Here is a 22566-nt window from a genome sequence, read left to right on the forward strand (position 1 = left end):
AAAATTGTCATCCCACTTTCACATGTGCATTGTGGCATGCTCATGCCCATGCACATCCACACACACACACACACACACACACACACACACACACGCAAAATAAATGAGTAAATATGAAATAAAAATTAACAACAGCAAGTTCCCAAGCTACTGACATAACTAATCATGACTCATTCTTTTTGTTTGTTTGTTTTTCTTTTCAAGACAGGGTGTATTAGTTAGGGTTTCTACTGCTCTAAAGAGACACCAGGACCACGGCAACTTTTATAAGGAAAATATTTAACTGGGGTGATTCGCTTACAGTTCAGAAGTTCAGTCCATTATCATCATGGCAAGCAGTATGACGGTGTGCAGGCAAACATGGTGCTAGAGAAATAGCTGAGAGGTCTACAGCTTGCAGGCAACAGGAAGTCAACTGTCACACTGGGTCTATCTTGAGCATAGGAGACTCAAAGACCGCCCCCACAGTGACACACTTCCTCCAACAGGGCCATGCCTACTCCAAAAAGCCATATTTCATAGTGCCACTTCCTTTGGGGGGGCCATTTTCTTTCAAAACACCACATTTCACTCCCTGGCTCCCAAAGGCTTGTAGCTATATCATAATGCCAAAACGCATTCAGTCCAATTTCAAAAGTCCCCATCAGTTTCAAACTCGTTTCAAAGTCCAAAGTCTTTTCTGAAACTCATGACAATCTCTTAACTGTAATCCCCTGTAAAATCAAAATCAGAAAGTAGATCACACACTTCCAACATATAATGGCACAGGATATACATTACTGTTCAAAATGTAGGGAAGGGAGAGCATAGTGAGAAAATATCAGAACAAAGCAAGACCAAAATCCAGCTGGACAAACTCCAAACTTTGCATCTCTCTGCCTGAAGTCAAAACGCTCTTCAGATCTTCAACTCCCTTCAGCTTTGTTGACTGCAACACACTTCTTTCTCTTTTTTTTTTAATATTTATTTATTTCTTTATTTTGTATACAATATTCTCTCTGTGTGTATGCCTCCAGGCCAGAAGAGGGCACCAGACCCCATTACAGATGGTTGCGAGCCACCATGTGGTTGCTGGGAATTGAACTCAGGACCTTTGGAAGAGCAGGCAATGCTCTTAACCTCTGAGCCATCTCTCCAGCCCCACTTCTTTCTCTTTTGCTGGTTGTATTCCCTGTTAGCAGCTCTCCTTGGCACACTCTTGGCATCTCTAACATCTTGATTCTCCAAAGCAATCCAGGCTTCAATTTTACAGCTTCACGCAATGGCCTCTTTAGGGTTCCATTCAGGGATACCTTTGACGCATTCCTGGCCTCGGTGGCTTTCCTTAATCTCAGAGGCAAATTCCACAACCTCTTTCTTCTGTCCTTAACTCTAAAGCCAGAACCATGTGGCTGAAGCTGCCAAGTTCTGCTGCTTGTTGGGGTTGGAACATGGCCTCCTTCCTTGTTCAATTACATCTTCTCCAACTCTTGGCTTTTGATTGTTCCCTTACTGCCTAAATTTGGCTGTCCTGGAACTCTGTAGACCAGGCTAGCCTCAAACTCTGCCTGCCTCTGCCTCCCAAGTACCGGGATTAAAGGCGTGCGCCACCACACCCAGCTCTAAATGTTTTTCCATTCTGTTTCACAGTTGGAAATTTAATTGGGTGGGATCTTGCCCCGTGGTCACCACTCCCTTCATTCCAATTCTTAATCCATTTATCTCCTTGAACACAGAGTTTAGCTCCATTCCACTTTCTGGTGCTCCTTTTCTCCTTAAATATTTTTCCGTGCTAAACATTTCTTTTCATTATAAATCTCCATCAGATTTACACTGACAACCATACAATACAGTCTCTATTAGGCTGTTTTGAGATTTCCTCTGCCAATGGAATTAATCCTAACCTCTCACTTTAGCTTCAGGCAGACTCTTCAGATAAAGGCAAAGAGTATCCCCTTTCTTCAACAAAGTATCACAAGACCAGTCTCTAGGCTACAAACTAACATCACTCTCCTCTGAAACCTCTTGATCCCCACAGTGCATCAAATCACACTCAGCACCACTGTCTTCCATGCTCCTACTAGCATGGCCCATTAAGCAACATTTAAAGCATCTCACTACTTTCCTAACCCAAACTCCCAACGTCCATATTATTCCAAACAAAAACACAGTCAGGCCTATCACAATAATACCCTACTTCTGGTACCAAATTCTGTTAGGGTTTCTGTTGTTGTGAAGAGACACCACGACCATGGAAACTCTCATAAGAAAGACATTTAATAGTGTAGATTGCCTACAGTTCAGAGGTTCAGTCCATTATCATCATGGTAGGGAGCATGGCAGTGGCATGCAGGCAGACATGGTGCTGGAGAAGCAGTTGAGAGTCCTACATCATGCAAACATCAGGAAGTCAGTTGTCACACTGGGCAGTATCCTGAGCACAGGAGAACTCAAAAAGTTGGCCCTCAGCCGGGCGGTGGTGGAACATGCCTTTAATCCCAGCACTCGGGAGGCAGACACAGGCGGATCTCTGAGTTCAAGGCCAGCCTGGTCTACAAGAGCTAGTTCCAGGACAGGCTCTAGAAACTACAGGGAAACCCTGTCTTGAAAAACCAAAAACAAAACAAAACAAAACAAAACAAAAACCAAAAAGTTGGCCCTCACAGTTACCCATTTCCTCCAACAAGACCACACCTACTCCAATAAAGCCACAGCTCCCAATAGTACCACTCCCTTTGGGGACCATTTTCTTTTTTTGTTTGTTTGGGTTCCCCCCTTCACTCCCCGACAGGGTTCCTGTGTTGCTTTGGAGCCAGTCCTGGTACTAGCTTGCGCCACCACAGCCCCAGTGGGGAACATTTTTTTCAAGCCCTGGCTGTCCTAGAACTCGTTCTGAGACCAGGCTGGCTTCAGACTCAGAGATTTCCCTGCCTCTGTCTGTCTCCTAAGTGCTAGGATTAAAGCATCCATCACCACTGCCTAACTAATCAAATTCTTTAAATACTAAAGAATGGGCTAGGGCTGTAGGTCATCATGTAGCCTAGGCTGGTCTTGAACATTCCTTTGTGCTTTGAGACAGGAGTCTCTATTTACTGGAATTTGCTGGATTATGCTGGCCTCTTGCTGGGATAAAAGGTGTGTGCGGCCACCACCGCATTGAAGTAACCCTTTTTTTAAAAAATATTTATTATACACACACACACACACACACACACACACACACACACACACACAATATTCTGTCTTTGTCTATGACTGCAGGCCAGAAGAGGGCACCAGACCCCATTACAGATGGTTGTGAGCCACCATGTGGTTGCTGGGAATTGAACTCAGGACCTTTGGTAGAGCAGGTGAAGCTCTTAACCTCTGAGCCATCTCTCCAGCCCTGAAGTAACCCTTTTAAAAAGCTTTTTCTTCTTCCTTTTTGTGGGTTTAAGATTAATTTTTATCTTTTTGATTGGTTTTTATACAGTGCCCGCAGAAGTCAGAAGAGGGCGCCTGCTCCTCTAGAACTAAGTGGGTCCTGGGAACCGATCCTCTGGATCCTCTGGAAGAGCAGCCAGTGCTCTTAATTACAGAGCCATCTCTCCAGCCAGTCCCTTTCTGTGATATTTAAAAGTAAGGTCTTCCAGGTTTGGAAGTTACTATTTAGACCAGGCTAACCTTGAACTTGCTGAGAGCCTTCTGATTCTGCCTCCCAAGTATTGACATTACAGGCAAAAGGAACCAGGCTTGGCTTCAGGTGTTCCTCCCCCTTATTGGCCTGCAGTGAAAGGGTCTCAGCCTGCTGTGGGTGGTGTGTGTTCTGTGTGATGGCATGTTTATCATGGTCTGCCCAGGTCAGGAGGTCTTATTCCTTTCTGCATAAAGTGGATTAAACAGATGTCAATTAGTGGTGACCAATCATGTAACACAAACATATTAATCTGAATTTAAACATAATATTTCAGGTCAGTCATAAGAAAAACAAATTCTGAAAAGAACATTCTATTTGTGGAGGCCACGTGGCTAAGAATGGCGTGCTGGAAATTCAGTGCACTCAGATGAGGGAGGATTGTTAATGTTATTTTGACAGGCTCATCCCAGAAGCTGGCCAACATGAGCCAAGTGGTTTTCTTTTTGGTTCGCTTTGTTTTAAGACATGGTCTCACTATGTAGCTTTGGTTGGCCTGGAACTGGCTATATAGATTAGGCTGGCCTTTAACTCACAGCAATCCTCCTGGGATGAAAGGCATGAGTCACCATGACCAGCCGGAACTTTTAATACACATCCTGTCACACTGATTTTCTGCCCCACTGTGGGTCTAAAGTCAAGGCAACGAAGGACGGTGAAGTGAAATGATGTCCCCAAGTAAACCCTGCCCCAGTCAAGGTCTGTGAACAGTGTTTTTTAAAAATATTTATTTATTTATTATGTATACAATATTCTTTCTGCGTGTATGCCTGCAGGCCAGAAGAGGGCACCAGACCTCATTACAGATGGTTGTGAGCCACCATGTGGTTGCTGGGAATTGAGCTCAGGACCTTTGGAAGAGCAGGCAATGCTCTTAACCGCTGAGCCATCTCTCCAGCCTCTGTGAACAGTATTTTATTAAAGCAATGAAAAACCTATGTGGATGAGATGGCTCAATACGTAAAAAGGCCTGGTGCCAAGTGTGAGGATGAGAGTTCTGTCCCCAAGACTCATATGATAGGAGAGAACCTACTTCCACAAGTGGTCCCATGTATACACACACACACACACACACACACACAAAATACAACTAAAAACATTAAAAAGGCCTGGTGGCAGTGGTGCACGCTTTTAATCCCAGCACTTGGGAGGCAGAGGCAGGCAAATCTGTGTGTTCAAGGTCAGCTTGGTCTACAGAGCGAGTTCCAGGACAGCCAGTACTGCATAGAGAAACCCTGTCTCAAAAAAATAAAAACAAAGTGTACAATTATATTTATAATTATTATTAAAAATTCAATTTGGGGGCTGGCGAGATGGCTCAGCAGTTAAGAGCACTGACTGCTCTTCCAGAGGTCCTGAGTTCAATTCCCAGCAACCACATGGTGGCTCACAACCATCTCTAATGGGGTCTGGTGCCCTCTTCTGGCCTGCAGGCATACACACAGACAGAATATTGTATACATAATAAACAAACAAATAAATAAATAAATAAATAAATAAATATTTTTTTTAAAAAAAGAAAAACAAGGGGGCTGGAGAGATGGCTCAGAGGTTAAGAGCACTGGCTGCTCTTCCAGAGGTCCTGAGTTCAATTCCCAGCAACCACATGGTGGCTCACTGCCATCTGTAATGAGATCTGGTGCCCCCTTCTGGTGTGCAGGTCTACATGGAAGGAATATTGTATACATAATAAATAAATAAATCTTAAAAAAGAAATATGACCTGTGTTCTTTAAAAAAAAAAAAATTCAATTTAAACCGGGCAGTGGTGGCACACACCTTCAATTTGTTAATTTGGGAGGCAGAGGCAGGCAGATCTTTGTGAGTTCGAAGCCAGCCTGGTCTACAAGAGCTAGTTCCAGGACAGGCTCCAAAGCTACAGAGAAACCCTGTCTCAAAAAACAAAACAAAACAAAACAAAACAAAACAAAAAACCCAGACAATAAAAAACTATAAATTTTTTTTAAAAAAAATTAAGAGGAGGAAGAGAAAGAAGAGAAGTCAAACTAATACAGTAAGGCAGCATCATGTTGTGTAGCCCTGGCTAGCACAGAAGTCATAATCCTCCTGTCTCAACCTTCTTAGGGCTGGGATTACAGGTGTGTGCCACCATGCGAGCTGGGTAACACATTCCTCTGTACCCACCTGCTAGCCCTGTCTTGATTTCTACTGTCATGAGATTATTTCCAAATCTCCTAATACATCAGGGCTCATTAGTCCTCAGCGCTCCTGAGTAAAAGCTTTAGAACGATCTGGACTGGCGTGGTGAACAGAACTGAAGTTGTTTTAAAGGCCCAGGTCAGGACAGGCAGTCAGCATGTGGAAGAGAAGGGAACTCCTTAGTCCGTGAGAAGTTAGCCTTGGGTCGAATCCCACAGCCTGTCTGGATCCAGTTTCATTTGTCATTCTCAGTTATGACTAATGCCCAAGCCGCTGCGACTGAAATTGAGAACTCATTGTGTTATGAGGTCATCCTGCAGAGGAGTGGTGTCAGCTGAGAGCCCAGATAGAGAGCTGGGTAAAGGTTCCAGCTCTCACCATTGCGGTCCCTCCTTGGGCTACAGAAATCCATCCCCAAAATAACCAGGTCATTGGCAGTTTTGTCTTAAAAACACATTTCCCACCGCTTCAGATATATAAAAGGATTGGGATTACTATATATAACTATATATATTACTATATATATACACATACATACATACATATATACACACACACACACACACACACACACATATATATCTGGCTAGCCTGGAACTTGCTATATAGATCAGGCAGGCCTTGAACTCACATAGATCCACCTGACTCTGCTTCTCCAGTGCTGGGATTAAAGGCGTGTGTCACTATGACAGCAGGTCTTCTACTGTGTGGGTCCTGAACATCTAGCCCAGGTTGTCAGGCTTGGTGGCAAGTGCCTATAACTACTGAGTTACCTCCCTGCCCCTTGTCTTAAATTGATTAATGAATTTATTTTTCAGACAGTCTCACGTATTCTAGGCCGGCTTTAAAGTTGCTGTGTAGCTGAGGATGACCTTGATCTGCCAGTTCTCCTGACTCCACCTCTGGAGGGCTGGGGTCACAGGCACACATCACCGTGCTGGTGGTTTATAAGGTGCTGGAGCTGAAGCCCAGGACTTTGGACATGCTGGGTTAGCATGCTACCGGCTGAGCCCCATCCCCAGACCTAAAGGGATTTTTACAGAATTACAAAAAACATCGTTCAGTAATCCAATAGATGTTAAAAAAATATGAAAATGAGGTTTGGTGTGGGAAGTCCTTCTGTATATGTGTTGCTTTTATTGATTAATACAGAAGCTGCTTTTGGCCAATGGCTTAACAGAATCCAGCCAGGCTGGAAAAGATATAGAGAGAATAGGCAAAGTCAATGAGCAGCCATGGAGCTGCCAGAGGAGAAATGTGAGCCACTGAAACCTTGCTGGTAGGCCACGAGCCTCGTGGTAAAATATAAAATAATAGAAATGGGTTAATTTAAGATAGCAATACACTTAAGTGATTGGCCAAGCAGTGATTTAAATAATATAGCTTCTGTGTCATTATTTCGAGTTTGGGTAGCTGGGAACAAGCAAGCAGCCTCCAACAACAGAGGTTTATAGAAAAAACTCCAAAAGCATTCAATAAACTTGTTAGTTGATCCAGGGCCACATCCTAAGAATGTGTTTCTTTAAATCCCACGGTGGGATTATAGGTGTGAACTTTCCTTTACCAAATCCCTTGCTTCTAAGCAGTCTGAAGGGACCTGCACTCTGCTATCAAATGAACCAGAGACTGAAGGAAAGGGATTTTCCTAAATCCCCAAACATCAGCTGTCTGAAGGCATTGTAATCTCAGAGAATGAGTCACACCTTGGAAGCTGCTTGGGCACTAAAGATTGTTACAACACTCAGGTTGGTTTTGTCTGCTCGTGTCAGTCTCTGAACTGCAAGACAGGAAAAAAATCAATTTAGGGTCACTGAGAAGGTTCAGTTGGTAAAAGTGCTTGCTGCCAAAATGACCCTAGCTCTATCCCCAGGACCTACACGGTAGGAGAGAATCCACAAGTTGCCTTCTGACTTCCCCATGTGCACTGTGATATTTGCTTGCACAAACACACATACACGTAATAAAATAAAAATGTAAAGTCAAAAAAATAGAAGAAAAAATATCAAAGCATTCTAGCAAAGAACATGAGAATCTAGTCCCCGGGGAGACATCCGTGGCTATCAGAATGCAGGCCACTGACACACAGCCTTTGGAGGAAAGTGTTGTCAGCAGGCTTTGGTGTTAGGGCAGTTGCCTTCTTTCCATTCACATGCTCAAGGAAATGATGGCCTTGTTGTAGCAACCTGTGGGACTTCACTTGACAAACAGATCCCCACCCCTGCTTGAACGTCTATCTTGAGGTGTTTGGTTATTACCTCACTGGCCCACACCTGGAGACCTGTCACAACGCTGACAAGTCCAAACGATCCCTCCTCCCTCTGCCCAACATTCTCACCCTAACACCCAAACACAGCAGAATACTTTTAAAGAGTGGGTTACCTCCAAGAAGCAACTTTGCCCTACTCCTATGCCCTCCTACATATGAATTCATGTCTTTAAAAACAAATCCCAGCCTGCAGCTGGAGAGATGGCTACTCTTTTAGAGGACCCAGGTTCAATTCCCAGCACCTGCATAGCAGCTGACAACTGCCTGCAACTCCAGTGCCAGCAGATCTGGCTCTCTCACACAGAGATACATGCAGGCAAAACACCAGTGCACATAATCCTACTAATGAAAACATTAAAAAATAAATTCCATTCATTCTGAATTCTGCTATAAAATTAACTTACTTAACCAGGTGTGGCGGTGTACACCTCTAATCCCAGCACCCAGGCTGAGTTCTCTGAGTTCTGAGTTTGAGGCCAGCCTGGTCTACAGAGCAAGTTTCAGGACATCCAGGGCTACACAGAGAAAACTTATCTTGAAAAACAAAACAACAATAAATTAATCTACTTTAAAAAAAAAAAAGGCTTGGGAGCTTGAGAGATGGCTCAGCTATACCTGTCTTCCAGAGGACCTGAGTTCGATTCCCAGGACCCATGTGTAAGGACTCACAACTGCCTGCCTCTAACTCTAGCTCCAGGGGGTCCTGAGGCACCAGCCCTCCTCAGGCACATGCATAGACACACATACATACATATAATGTAGAAGAATAAAAAGAAATGAATGACTTCGGGGACTGGCAAGATGGCTCAGCAAGGACACCTGCTGACTTGAGTGCTATCCTCAAGGCTCACAAGGTGGAAGGAGGGAGAACCAACTCTCATAGGTTGTCCTCTGACCTCCACCTGCACACTGTGGCATGTGCCCTCCCTCAGCCTCCATCACATGTTAAAAAAAGTAAATGTGACTCAAAGCATTGCTCGGAACTAGGTTTGGTGGTGAACATCTTTAATCCGAGCACTTGGGATGCTCAGACAGGAGGAATGTGGTGGGTTTGAGGTCAGTCAGGGCTACACAGCAAAGGCAGAGCAGCCTGGGCCATAGAAATTGATCCAATCTCCAAAAGGAGAATGAGTAGCATTACTTAGATGAAGTCACTCCTCACTGAAGAACCTTACAGGTCCTTTCATCTCCTAGACTTGAAATGCACAGCAAAGCAGTAATGGGTTCTTAGCACTCAACTTTTTTTCAAGGTCTTTAAAAATATCCTTCGCCAGGTGGTGGTGGCACAAGTCTTGAATCCACACCCCACCCACCTAAAAAAAAAAAGACTAGGCACAAACCCTCATATCAAGGCTGGGTGAGGCAACCCGGGAAGGAAAGGGTCCCATGAGAGGCAAAAGTCAGACATTCCCACTTCAACACTAACAACTCTAAGACCAGCTTTGCTGATTCTGTGAGCCGTTTTCTCCTGGTGTCCTCTAACCCTGCCTCTACATTTCACTTTTAATATTCCCTGAATTTTTGTTTCTTATTGCATGTATGCAAGCACCACGATGTGCATGTGGAGGTCAAACGCCAACCTGGCTCTCTTTCCAGTACATGGATCCTGAGGACTGAATTCTAGTTTGGAGCCGTCTTGCTGGCGCTCCTTGTATCCTAGTGTGCATTCGGTCTGTAATATCCTCCTTTGTATGTTTTAAGGACTGCTCAGGAATGGTCTTCTTTAGCCTTTTGTGCTTTCCCAAAGCCATATACCGCTTTATGCTGGGACCCATGGATCGAAGCAGCTCCTTCAAAGGAAAGGGTGACCTCTTAACACTTTTTTTTCTTCCTGAGGCAGGGTCTTACTGTGTAGCTCAGGATTGTAGGCAGATTTTTCTGTCCCACCAGTCTGGTCCCAAAAACCACAGGGAGACTTCTTATTATGGAAGCTCGGCTAATAGCTTAGGCTTGTTTCTAACTAGCTCTTATATCTTTTACATGACTCAGTTACCTTTACTTTGTAATGATGCCCATGCTGCTTCCTCTGCATCTGCCCGGTCACTGACTCTCCGTGTTTCGTGTTTCTGTTCTTCTTCCCAGCGTCCTTGCTATTGGTCATTCAGTTGTTGTTGTTGTTTTTTGAGATAGGCTTTCTCTGTTAACAACCCTAGATGTCCTGGAACTAGCTTCTGTAGACCAGATCAGGCTGGACTCAAGCTCACAGAGATCTGCCTACCTCTACTTCCCAAGTGCTGGGATTAAAGGTGTGTGCGCCACCCCCCACCCCGGGCTTATTTTTTTTTTTTTTTTTTTTTTTTTTTTTTTTTTTTTGGTTTTTCGAGACAGGGTTTTTTTAAGATTTATTTATTATGTAAACAGTGTTCTGCCAGAAGAGGGCACCAGATCTTGTTATAGATGGTTTGAGGCACCACATGGTTGCTGGGAATTGAACTCTGGAAAGAACTGAACAATGGACGACAGTCGGCGCTCTTAAAAGGCTGGAAGGCTGGGCCATCCCTCCAGCCCAGCCATTCAGCTTTTTATTAGTCCAAGTGACAAATATTCACAGTGTACAAAGATTATTCCACAACTCAGGATGGCCTATGACTTGCCTTTCTCTAGCTTCAGTCTTCCCGTGCTGGGCTTTTTATTTACGACTGTGCCCCAGTGGGTAGCTCTCAGCGTGTCTGGCAAGCTCTCTAACACTCAGATAAAATTCCAGTCCTAATTAAAAAAAAAAAAAATAAGAGCCCAGTTTTTGAGAAGTCAATACTTTTGTAGACCTTCTCACAGGGAGACAAGGCAGTGGGTAAAAGCCCAGATCTGGGATGGAGAGATGGCTGAGCTGTTAAATTTGCTGCTCTTGAAGAGGACCTGGGTTTGGTTCCCAACAACCACATCAGCCATAACCACCTGCATTCAACACCCATCCCAGAGGACCCAGTGCCCTCTTCTGGGCGCCAAGGGCACCTGAACTCACACATACACACATATACACATAATTCAAAAAATTAAAAATTAAAAAAAAAAAGAGCTTGGATACAGAGGCAAGAGATCTGAATTTATTTACAATCAGGTTGCTTACCATCTATGTCTTAGACATTTATTAAAAAAAAAAAAAGACAATACCTACTCAGCGAAGTAAAAATGGAGTAATTCATACCTTAACGAGGTATTTATGGGCTAGAAATAATTGTTGAGCTATCTCAATACAGGAGGATACCAGTAATACAATAGTTAAAGGAATACTTAACTTTTGTTTCTTTATTTTTTATTTTTTATTTTTTGAGGCAGGATCTCATGTAGCTCAGGCTAACTTAACTTGCTATGTAACCAAGGCTGGTCCTGATCCTCCAGCCTCTCTCCCAAGTGCTAGGATTCCAGGCACAAGCCACTGCACTGGAATAAACAGTCATTTATGACTCAGAAATCAGTTTAGCCTAGTGGCAGTCTGACCAGTCAAGAGGCATGTCACTAGGGCTGGGGAAGCAGTGTGGTTGGTAGGGCGCTTGTCTAGCACACACAGAGGCTCTGGGCTGGATTCCCGGCAACTGGGAGTGGTGGTGCACACCTTTAATCAGGAGTTAGGAAGGCGGACACAGGAAGATCAGGCTGGTGAACTGGATCATCAGGTCAAGGTGCTTGTCAGCCATACTCGATGAAGACAAACAGTAGTGGGAAGAGAACACGGACCCCCAGCCACTGTCTTCTAACCCCGTATGCATGCCAAGGAAGGTCCCCTCTTCCCCAGTAAATGTGTTTTTTGTTTTTGTAAAAGAACCATGTCATCTTGCCTGTAATCCCAGCAGTAAGGCAGTTAGTAGCAGGGAGACGGTGAATAAGGCCAGCCTGGACTATACAGCAAGCTCCTACTTCAAAAGAAAAGAAACAAGAGCGGGAAAACACATTCAGTGTTGACAAGACCCTTCATCTTCTTCTTCCTTGGGGCAGGGCTGATAGAAAGGCTGACACTCTTACCGGTCACAATGCCACATAAACCCCTGGGAAGAATTCACTTAAAACTCGGATAACAAAAAAACTCAAAGTACTCAACATTTATTCCAGCATGGCCTCATTCACCCTTTCTTGTGAGCATCCTTCCTTTACTGCTTACAAATCAGTGAATAGGACTATGCAAGTTCTCAGAAATGAACACTGAGTCCAGAATGATCCCTTTCGCCCTCTGTTGGCCTGGGAGCAAAGTAACAACACTACATGAGTGGTAATTCAAGATCTCCAAGTGTTCCTGAGCTTGACCAACAGAGAACTAGATCTGGCTCCTGCTTGCGTAGTAGACAGTCACACTCAGTTTGTGTCTGTCTATTACCTTTCGGCTTAAATGCACAATATTATCTTGTACAAAGGCTAACTGACCGCCATTCCAAAATAATTAAACAATTTTGTTTCTATATTATTATATGTAAGGCTGGGGTCCACTTATATAAAGCAGCCAAGCATGCAGTTTCTTTGCAAACACATAATTTTCATCTAAGTTTAAAAGAACAATTTAACTATGAGTCACATCTCCCAAACTCTTGGTTCATGTGTAAGAAAACTAATTTATTAAACCTCTGTACACAAAGGTGAGCACACCTTTACTGGATTCAAATAATTAAATTACAAAAAGTAAAAGTGTTATTAAAATTCATGCATGAAAATCTTACAAAAATACCCCAAGCAGGATAAAGCTGCTCATCCCTGATTGTTCTCATTTGGTTGTTGGAATTGAAATGTGAATTTAAAGTTGTTAGAATTTCTTTTAAAAAGTGATATATTAAGTTTCTATATACAGGATAATAGCAAAATGTAGAAAGGGAAAACATTTACAAAAGACATTAAAAATAAAAAAACCAAAAACCCTTCACTCTGGACAGATACTCACGATCCAAAACTCATCAACCCGAACCAACCACCTCTGAAGCAGCTCATGTACGCACCCCTCGGCTGTTGTCAGTGAGAGTAAAACAGCAAACTCACGCCTAGTCTTTCATTCCGTTAAACAGGCTAGAGCTGAGATCACAATAAAACCATGGGCAGATTCTGAAAGGTGGGAAGGGCACACAGGAAGTGACTTCGCTTGCCATCTCAGTCTACCACAGCCCAGAGCTGCAGACTGTCCTGCAGCAGGCGACACGCAGCAAGCGCTCACTCAGAGGCCTTTTTGCTTTTCTGTTGATTTCGGGGTGAATTCTTTAACAGGCTTCTTATCCTGAGGTACATTCCAGTGGACTCTGCCATGTTCTCAAATTCGAAGGGTGTTATTCCAGCGGCAAACTTGCTCATGTCAGGGACCAGGCTATGCGTTTTTGAAGCTGTTGAGGGGCGGGTGCCCAGATGAAGGAGCTTTTGGCTGCCTCCATTCCTCACGTCACAGTTCGACACACTGCCATTGTCAAGAGCATCCTCAGGGTCCCCCTCTGTATCTTCTCCCTCTTCTTTCTGACAGAGCACTGCTGCGCCTGCCGCTGGGCTGGAAGGAGGCTCAGGTCCAGTTGTTTCTGCAGAAGTGGTTGGTCCCTGGGGGCCAGTCAGCACTGGCTTTTCCAGGGCCTTTCCTTCTGGAACAGAGAGGTCACACTCATTTGGACAAGGGGAGGAGGCGACTGAATTCCCAGTTAAAGGCGTGTCCACAGGAACATCAGAGTCGCTGTTGCCCCCCTCGGCCTGCTGCAGAGCGGCCCAGATCTGCCTCTGCTGCTCTTCAAGCTCCTCCAGTGTCAGGGTATCCTCGTCCATGGCGGAGGCTGTGGGTCGGGTCTGGGGTGAGTCACTGGGAGTCAGTGGTGGGGTGCCCTTAGGGAGTGGAGGAGTAAAGAGGGGTGGAGGTGTTCCCTGCGGCAGCGGAGGAGGTGTGCCAGGAGGCAATGGTGGTTGAAACTGAAAGACTTTGCTGGTCTGAGAACCAGGTGGAACCTCCGCATCTGAAAAGGGAGAGACACTTTAGAAGGAGTCCTAGCATTTCATACAAACTTATTATTTGAACTTGGGGTACCTAGAGATAGAATGGACCAAAATAACTGTCTTTGAGAAGGCAGAAAATGGTTAGATGTGGTGGCACATGCCACTAATGCAAGCACTCAGGTAGCCAGCCTGGACTACAGTCTTAAAAACCAGGAAAAGGGAAAAACAGTGGAATGTCCGAAGTCCTGGGGAAGCCCCATCAGGGAGAATGCTCTGGATTTTGGTGCTAAGGAATGTGACATGAGACATGGAGACAGGAAGTGTTCCCAGGAGGGATGCCATCAATGAGCAGGGAAGACTGCAGAAGAGAAGAGGAAGTTTCACAGAGGGAAGCCTGCTGTTAGCTGCAGAGTCTTCTCTTTTGCCCTAGTCCCAAACACCAGGCTCTCTCAAGTCCACCCTTTCCTCTATCACAACGGTCACCACCTTATTCCAGATCCACTGTCCACTGACATGTGTCAGGAATAGTGAACCACCCTCACCCTCAGATTCATTTTCCTTACATCTATCCTCCAAGTTAGCTGGACACCTATTTCTAAAACACCCATTTGATCTTATGAACCTTCCATTTCAATGAAAGCCTGGGATGCCATTCTTAGAAGTCTCCTTATGGCCAAGAATTTCTCATAGCCTGGCCTGATGAAGGTGCAGGCCTCTAATCCAGCTGAGGACACTTAGGCAGGAGGACTGGTGTTCAAGTCCAGCCTGGTCAACTTACTGTGGCTCTGTTTCAAAACAAAAAAGCAGAAAGGAGCCAGGGATACAGCTCAGCAGCAAAGCACTTGCGCAACAAGTAAGAGGCTTGTTTGCTTTTCCTTGGTTACCTCTGCTGTCCAGCTGCCCCTCTGCTGCTAGGATAGTGCACTACAGTCCATGCTTGTGTGTGTGCATCTCCTACGGCCTCAAATGCTTGTCCTGATTCCCTGCTAAGTCCTAGAATTCACTTCTCAAGATCCTAAGTCGCTAACTCTGTGGTCTGTACTCGGATCGGTCACACCACTGTCCTCTATGTACCATTCAGTATATGCGATGTTTTCAAAATACAGTGACAGTCTGCACCCTAAATGACAGATGATGATGAGACCAACAATGGAACTAAACAAAAGAAGAAATTATTATTACTTTTAATAATTTATTTTGCCGGGCGGCGGTGGCGCACGCCTTTAATCCCAGCACTCGGGAGGCAGAGGCAGGCGGATCTCTGTGAGTTCGAGACCAGCCTGGTCTACAAGAGCTAGTTCCAGGACAGGCTCCAAAGCTACAGAGAAACCCTAAAAAAAAAAAAAAAAAAAAAAAAAAATTTATTTTTACTTTGTGTGCATTACTGTTTTGCCTGCAAGTATGTGTGAAGGTATGAGATCTTGGAGTTGTAGAGTTATTAGCTGCCATGTGGGTGCTGACACTTGAAGAGCAGTTGGTGCTCCTAATTGCCGAGCCATCTCTCCAGCCTGTATTATTATTTTTTGATTTTGATTTTTTTATTTTTTGGAGACAGAGTCTCACTATATAGCCCTGGCTGGACTGGAACTTGCTGTAGACCATGCTAACCTTGAACACAGAGATTCTCCTGCCTCTGCCTTTGCCAAAAAATTTAGTATTTTTTGATTTTATACACACACACACACACACACACACAATTTTTGTTTTTTTGAGACAGGGTTTCTCTGTTTAACAGTCCTAGCTATCCTAGAACTAGCCCTGTACACCAGGCTGGCCTCAAACTCACAGAGATCTGCCTGTCTCGGCTTCCTGAGTGCTGGGATTAAAGGCGTGAGCCACCACTGCCTGGTTAATAGAATATTTTTATGTAGCTAGACTGGCCTGTAACTTGAGAGCCCTTTGCCTCCACATCTGGAATGCAGGAGTTAAGGCATGTGCCGCCACACTTGGTTTTATGAGGTTCTAGAGAATCAAACCCAAAACTTCATGTATCCTAGGCAAATGGACTCACTGAGCCACATATTCAGTCTTTCATTTGTTTTTAAGGATAAATTACATATAAAAAAGAAGAGGCTGGAGAGATGGCTCAGAGGTTAAGAGTACTGGTTACTCTTTAGAGGTACTGAGTTCAATTCTCTGCAGCCACAAGATAGCTCACAACCACCTATAATGAGATCTGATGTTCTCTTCTGGCAGGCAAATAGCCAGATGGTGGTACCAGGTGCGTGCCTTTAATACTAGTGCCTGGGAAGCTAGTTCCAGGATAGGCTCCAAAGCTACAAAGTGAAACCTTGTCTCCAAAAAAGATAAAAGAAACAAAGAAACTCAACCAAAACCCCTCTCCAAAAGCCAGGCAGTGGTTGCGCTCACCTTTAATCTCAGCACTGGGAGGGGGAGGCAGAGGCAGGTGGAGCTCAGTGAGTTTTGAGGCCAGCCTGGTCTACAAGAGCTACAAGAGCTAGTTCCAGGAAAGGCTCCAAAACGACAGAGAAACCCTGTCTCGGGGAAAAACAAAACAAAACAAAAACAAAAACAAAAACACCAACCAAACAAAAATGAATAGCCAATAGCAAGGCAGGAGAAAGGATAGGTGGGGCTGGCAGGCAGAGAGAATAAATAAATAAATAAATAAATAAATAAATAAATAAATAAATAAATAAATAAAAAAGAAATAGAGAAAGGGGGGCTGGAGAGATGGCTCAGTGGTTAAGAGCATTGCCTGCTCTTCCAAAGGTCCTGAGTTCAATTCCCAGCAACCACATGGTGGCTCACAACCATCTGCAATGAGGTCTGGTGCCCTCTTCTGGCCTTCAGGCATACACACAGACAGAATATTGTATACATAATAAATAAATATTAAAAAAAAAAGAAAAAAAAAGAAATAGAGAAAGATAAAACTCCAGAGGCAAAAGATTGATGGGATAAATTTAAGTTAAGAAAAACTGGCTAGAAACAAGCCAAGCTAAAGTCAAGCATTTATAAGAAAAAAATAAGACTTCTTGTGTGATTTATTTGGGAGCTGGGGAGGGCACTAAAAAAGCCAAAAGAGTAAACAAAACAAACAATTATAACCCTTCACTCCATTTCTGTCTGTCTCACACACAGACAGACATACACACAGTCTACAAACAAGAGTCAAGCATGATGGTGCATGCATATAATCCCAACATTCATAAAGAGGAAGGAGGCCCAATCTGGGCTACATGGGACCCTGTTTCAAAACCAAAACCCTACCCATGGACCAGTGAAATGATGAAGTGAGTGCCGAGCCCAATGGCCTGACTGCAATCCCTAGACTACACCTGGGAGAAGGGACTAAGAGCAAGTTGTTCTCCACATAAGGGGGGTGATGGCACACATGTGCACATGCACACAAAATAAATGAATGCTAAAAAATAAAGGAGGGACATAATGACAACATCCATAAAAAGTTTCATTTGAATAAATTATCACACTAACACACACAATATAACTGTCCACAGGTTTGTGATGCAGAGTCCATTTTACTTACCACATACAATACAAACTGGCCTGGCTCAGGGTTACTTTTTGGGAATGAGCTACCTGTTCCTTCTCAAGAAAGAAGCTGGGGATGATGGAGTGCCTCAGTGGCTCATGAGTGTGTGCCTGCCACAAATGTGGGGCCACTGGTCTAGGCATTTAAGCCAGCCAAATTGAGTTATCAGGTTTTCTTTCTATTAATTTATTTATTTCCTGAGGGGTGGGGTGGCTTGTGCTTGTGCACGGAGGTCAGAGGACAACTTGTGGGAGCCATTTTTCTCCTTCTAACACATACCTGAGGATTTAACTCAGGTCACCAGGCTTAAAGGCAAGTTTCTTGACCTTCTGAGCCATTTTGCTGTACCCAAACTGAAGTCTTTAACCTAATCATCTCTCTCTCCCCAGGGGGTAATCAAATGAGAGCCTGCCAGGTAAGATTTTCCATTGAGTAGCCTAATCCCAGGCCTCGAGCACCAGTCACTGTTTGGTCATCACTTAGTTATTCAGTCTGCAGGGCAGGTAACCTAGGTGCTGGGTGAGAGGACTAGGAGATGATAGACTTACTGAACTCCAGAAAATACCCAGAAAGCCTTTGGTCTGGTCGGGATGTGGCTTTGGGTCTAGGCTTCAGTGTCTGTAGTCATTTTTCTATTCGGTGGTTGGGCAGAGTACCCGCCACAAGGCCTTTTGTACAAGCTAAAATAATCTCATAAGTTTCACCCTCCTTTTAAAAATTCATAAGCCTGGGGGCTGGAGAGATGGCTCAGCGGTTAAGAGCATTACCTGCTCTTCCAAAGGTCTTGAGTTCAATTCCCAGCAACCACCCAGCAACCACATGGTGTCTCACAACCATCTGAAATGAGATCTGATGCCCTCTTCTGGCTTGCAGGCAGACACACAGACAGAATATTGTATACATAATAAATAAATATTAAAAAAAATTCATGAGGCTGAAGAGATGGCTTGGTAATAGTTAAGAGCACTGGGTGTTCTCTCATGAGACAAAATCCATTCCCAGCATCCACATGGTGGCTCCCAACCAGTGTAACTCCAGTTCCCGGGTAGCTGATGCCCTGTACTAGCCTTTGTGGGCACCAGGCATACACACGATGCTAGACATTAATGAAAGTAAAACATTCATACATATGAAATAAAAACATGTGTGCCTGTATGTTTGTTTGCATGCCACAGCATACTTGTGGAGGTCAAAGTAGGTTCTCTCCATCCATCATGTGGATCCCGGGGAACAAACTCAGGTCATCAGGCTTGGCAGCAAGAGCTTTTACCCATTGAGCACCAGCTAGCCCCCTTTTTAACACTGCCTCTCAATTAAAAAAAAAAAAAAAGGCAGAGACAGGTGGATCTCTGAGTTCAAGGTCAGCCTGATCTATAGAGCGATCTCCAGGACAACCAAGGCTACACTGAGAAACCCTATCTCGAAAAACCATAAAAAGAAAAGGAAGGAAGGAAGGAAGGAAGGGAGGGAGGGAGGGAGGGAGGGAGGGAGGAAGGAAGGAAGGAAGGAAGGATCCCATTCTATAGCCCTGGCTGGCCTAGAACTTGCTATGTAGACCAGACCCTGACTTGTGAGGACTTCTTGTCTCTTAAGTGCTAGGATTATAGGAATCTACCACCACATCCAGCTTGTTTCAAATTTTCATGCGTCTTTAGCAAAGGTTGTTAGAATTTTTCCCCTATTAACTCTATGACCTCGTTTAAAAATAAGATTGGAGAGCCAGGTATGGTGGATCATTCTTGTGATCCCAGGATTTGGAAGACTAACATAGGAGGATGGTGGGAACTTTAAGATCAGTTTGGGCTTGCTACATAATAAGTTTGAAGCTAGTCTGGGATACATGAACTCCTATCTTAAAAACAACCAACCCAAAAATTAAAAATGGGGGGAAAAGTGAAACTGGAAGCTGAAGTAAGGTTGCAAAAGCAAGAAACCCAAGATTTGAAACTTCCTGGCATGGTACTCATGACCCTGTGCTGAGATGATACAATATAAAATGATTTGGCAGCTTAACTGGTTTATCTTTGGGGACAGGATCCTGTAATACAGCCCAGGCTAGACTTGAACCCACAATCCTCCTGGCCTGTTTCCCAAGTACCAGGACTAGAGGACACCAAGACTAACCAACTATGAATTTTGTAATTAATTTTGGACTTCATTTCTCTTCAACTTTAAGAGAATTTAGTTTATAATCTTTTAAAAATCTCCTTGGGAATTTGAAAATGGGGAGTGTTTTCATTCAAGTCTGGAATAAAGTACACTATTTGTACCTCATTCAGGTTTTCTCTTCAGTGCTGGTATTCCCACATGCCAAGCATGCACACCACCAGCCCACCACTGCCCCAGCTGCCACGACACTGTTTAATGCTTTTCTCATAATGTCGTCATTTTACCTCATTTCAGAACACCTGTCTTGCTATGTAGGACAGACAGAACTAGCCAGGCCTACTTTGGAAAAGGACAAGAATTTTTAGCCTGGGGTCCAGAACAGCCCTGGAGTATATCTAATTAACCACCAATCAGGCAAACACAAATGAGCAGTGGCTGGGCCGGGCCAGAGGGGCTCCTAACACAGACACTAGCTTTCCCTGTCAGGACCACCATGATCCTGGCCAAGCACAGGTCCATGGGAAGACATGGAGGAACGAAAGGACAAAAGGCCAAGGGAGTGTTCCAGAGGCAAAGATAGGCCCAGTTTTGAGTTCTAACGAGTACATGACCCCAGGGAGATAATGTTGAGGAACATGCCTACAAAGGCAATAGCCCAATGGCTCAACCTTTTTTTTCGAGACAGGGTTTCCCTGTAGTTTCTAGAGCCTGTCCTGGAACTAGCTCTTGTAGACCAGGCTGGCCTCGAACTCGGGAGATCCGCCTGCCTCTGCCTCCCGAGTTCTGGGATTAAAGGCGTGCGCCACCACTGCCTGGCCGGCTCAACTCTTCTTGAAGCTGGAGCTGCCAGAGATGTGCATGCATGCTCTTTTGCTGTTTGTTCCAGAGTGATGCCCCAACGTAGGGGCCAGATGAGCTGTGGCAGTATGGGTGCCTGACTGCCAAATTCAGGGACCTGGATAGCTGGTCCCTCTGCCTCTCATACCAAGCGTGGCTTCCAATGCAGGTTTGATCAGCGACAAAGGCAATTCTCTGTCTGATAGCTAAGGATTAGGAAGCTATGGATGGTGGAGCTTTACCCTCCTTACAGACCCAGGAGCATAAAGACTGACCTTGCCTTCTCAATAATTCAAATCCACAGAAACATACCTGAGTCAAGTTCCATGTCAGCAGGGGAGGCTGCTGAGCTGCCTTCCTTCCTCTGCTTCTTTGGACTATTAGGGCTGGACTGAGAGGAAGATCGCTTGCTGCCAGATTTCATGCTTGGCTAATGGAGTAATCAATAGGAACACAAGTTACACAGAGAACCTCGAACCCATACTTTAACCAGACTGGACCCAAGCAATTGTTGAATGAGCTCCTATTCAGCAGCCTCTTGATTAATCAGCTATCAATGTTTAAAATATAATCCAAAAGAATAGTAAGATACTGCCATAAAATCTCATGGCTACAAATATTTACCAACTACACCCTTAAAACCTATGTATTGAGGCTAGGAATGTAGTTCAGTGGTAGAGTGCTTGCATAGCACACCTGAGGTCCTAGGTTCAATTCTCAGCATCATACACGTGCACACACAAATCTATTTACCGACTGGATGTTAGAAGTAAGGTAACTGGCGAACACATCCTTCTGTTGACATGCCTGCATTGGTATGGAACCGAATATTCTCCATTCCTAATGTGGAAAAAAGGGATGAATGGATTTGGAAAACATCAACTTTTTAAGATTTTGCTCTTAGCACTAAAGAGGTCACTAAGGGTCACTGCAAATCCCAGGCCAGATTGGGACACACAGTGACTTGAACGTTTTTTGGGTTATAGTGGGACCCCATCTCAACAAAACCCCGCCCAAAAGCCCTAAAACAAAAAAAAATGTCACAATGAGCAAAGGGGTGGTGGCATATGCCTTTAATCCCAGCACTCGGGAGGCAGAGGTAGGCGGATCTCTGTGAGTTTGAGGCCAGCCTGGTCTACAGAGTGAGTTCCAGGACAGGCTCAAAAGCTACACAGAAAAACCCTGTCTCAAAACAAAACAAAACAGAACAGAAACAACAACAACAAAAACCACAAATGTCACAGAAAAATCCCATTACTTCATATACAAACTAGAAAATAATAATAAAAACTGTAAAACTAGACTAAATGGCAGACTCTTGGATCCCAGGACGTAGAAGACCCAAAAGGAACATTCTTGCCATCATAAAACACCCCAAACAAGCCAGGTGGTGGTGATGGTGGTGGCACACACCTTTAATCCCAGCACTTGGGAGGCATAGACAGGAGGATCTGAGTTCAAGGCAAGCCTGGTCTACAGGCTTTCAGGACTGTCAGGGCTACACAGAGAAACCATATCTCACAGATCCACTTCCTCTACCTGTCAAAGTCAGATTAAAGGCATGCTACCATACAACACAACACTGCAGAAGTCCTCTTCTGAGGTTCAGATTCCAGTTGAGCTTGCGCCAGAGTTAAGATTATAGAGCCTAACAATTGACTTCTGCTCTTTTGCTTATTAGGAAATAGTGCCAGAAAATCCCCACAACTCTCATAATACAGTTTTACACTTAATATTCTACTTAATTTAATAAGAGAAACTAAGATTGGGATGTAGCTCAGTGACAGTGTGGTATTAGCACATAAGAGGTTCTGAGTCCAATTTCTAGTACTGAGAAATGGAAGTTAAAAAGCTCCACATAGAGTCTGGGAGATAGTGCATAAAGAGTTGCAGCCCGATAACCTGAGGTTGGCTCAGAGCCTACATCAGAGCTAGATGCTGCACACCTACAATCCTAGAATCTGCGAGTAAAGGCAGGACCATCAAGGCCAGCCTGATACATGAGATCTGTCTAATAAATGAAATGTTACATGTCAGTAAAAACTCACTTCACTTTGCCTCCACTTCTTATGTGCCATGATTAAACGTGTCCAGCTAAGAATTCATTTGCTTAAGTAACAAACTGCTACATACTTTAGTATTT

At 44.3% G+C, this 22566-nt stretch overlaps 1 protein-coding gene across 1 annotated transcript in view; it reads right to left on the reverse strand.

The window, feature by feature from the left end:
• Nucleotides 1–11099: 11099 nt before the first annotated feature.
• The window catches only part of Zcchc8 (zinc finger CCHC-type containing 8), a 30557-nt gene continuing 19090 nt past the window's right edge, over nucleotides 11100–22566 (reverse strand). The window contains exons 12-14 of the mRNA XM_038345249.2: nucleotides 21177–21263; nucleotides 20736–20853; nucleotides 11100–13980 (exon numbers count right to left, since the gene is read on the reverse strand). Coding sequence (XP_038201177.1) covers nucleotides 13205–13980; nucleotides 20736–20853; nucleotides 21177–21263 — 981 coding nt within the window. The 3' untranslated portion in view covers nucleotides 11100–13204. The remainder of the gene's footprint in view (nucleotides 13981–20735; nucleotides 20854–21176; nucleotides 21264–22566) is intronic.

The sequence above is a fragment of the Arvicola amphibius genome, chromosome 10, assembly GCF_903992535.2.
Source record: "Arvicola amphibius chromosome 10, mArvAmp1.2, whole genome shotgun sequence".
Lineage (NCBI taxonomy): Eukaryota > Metazoa > Chordata > Mammalia > Rodentia > Cricetidae > Arvicola > Arvicola amphibius.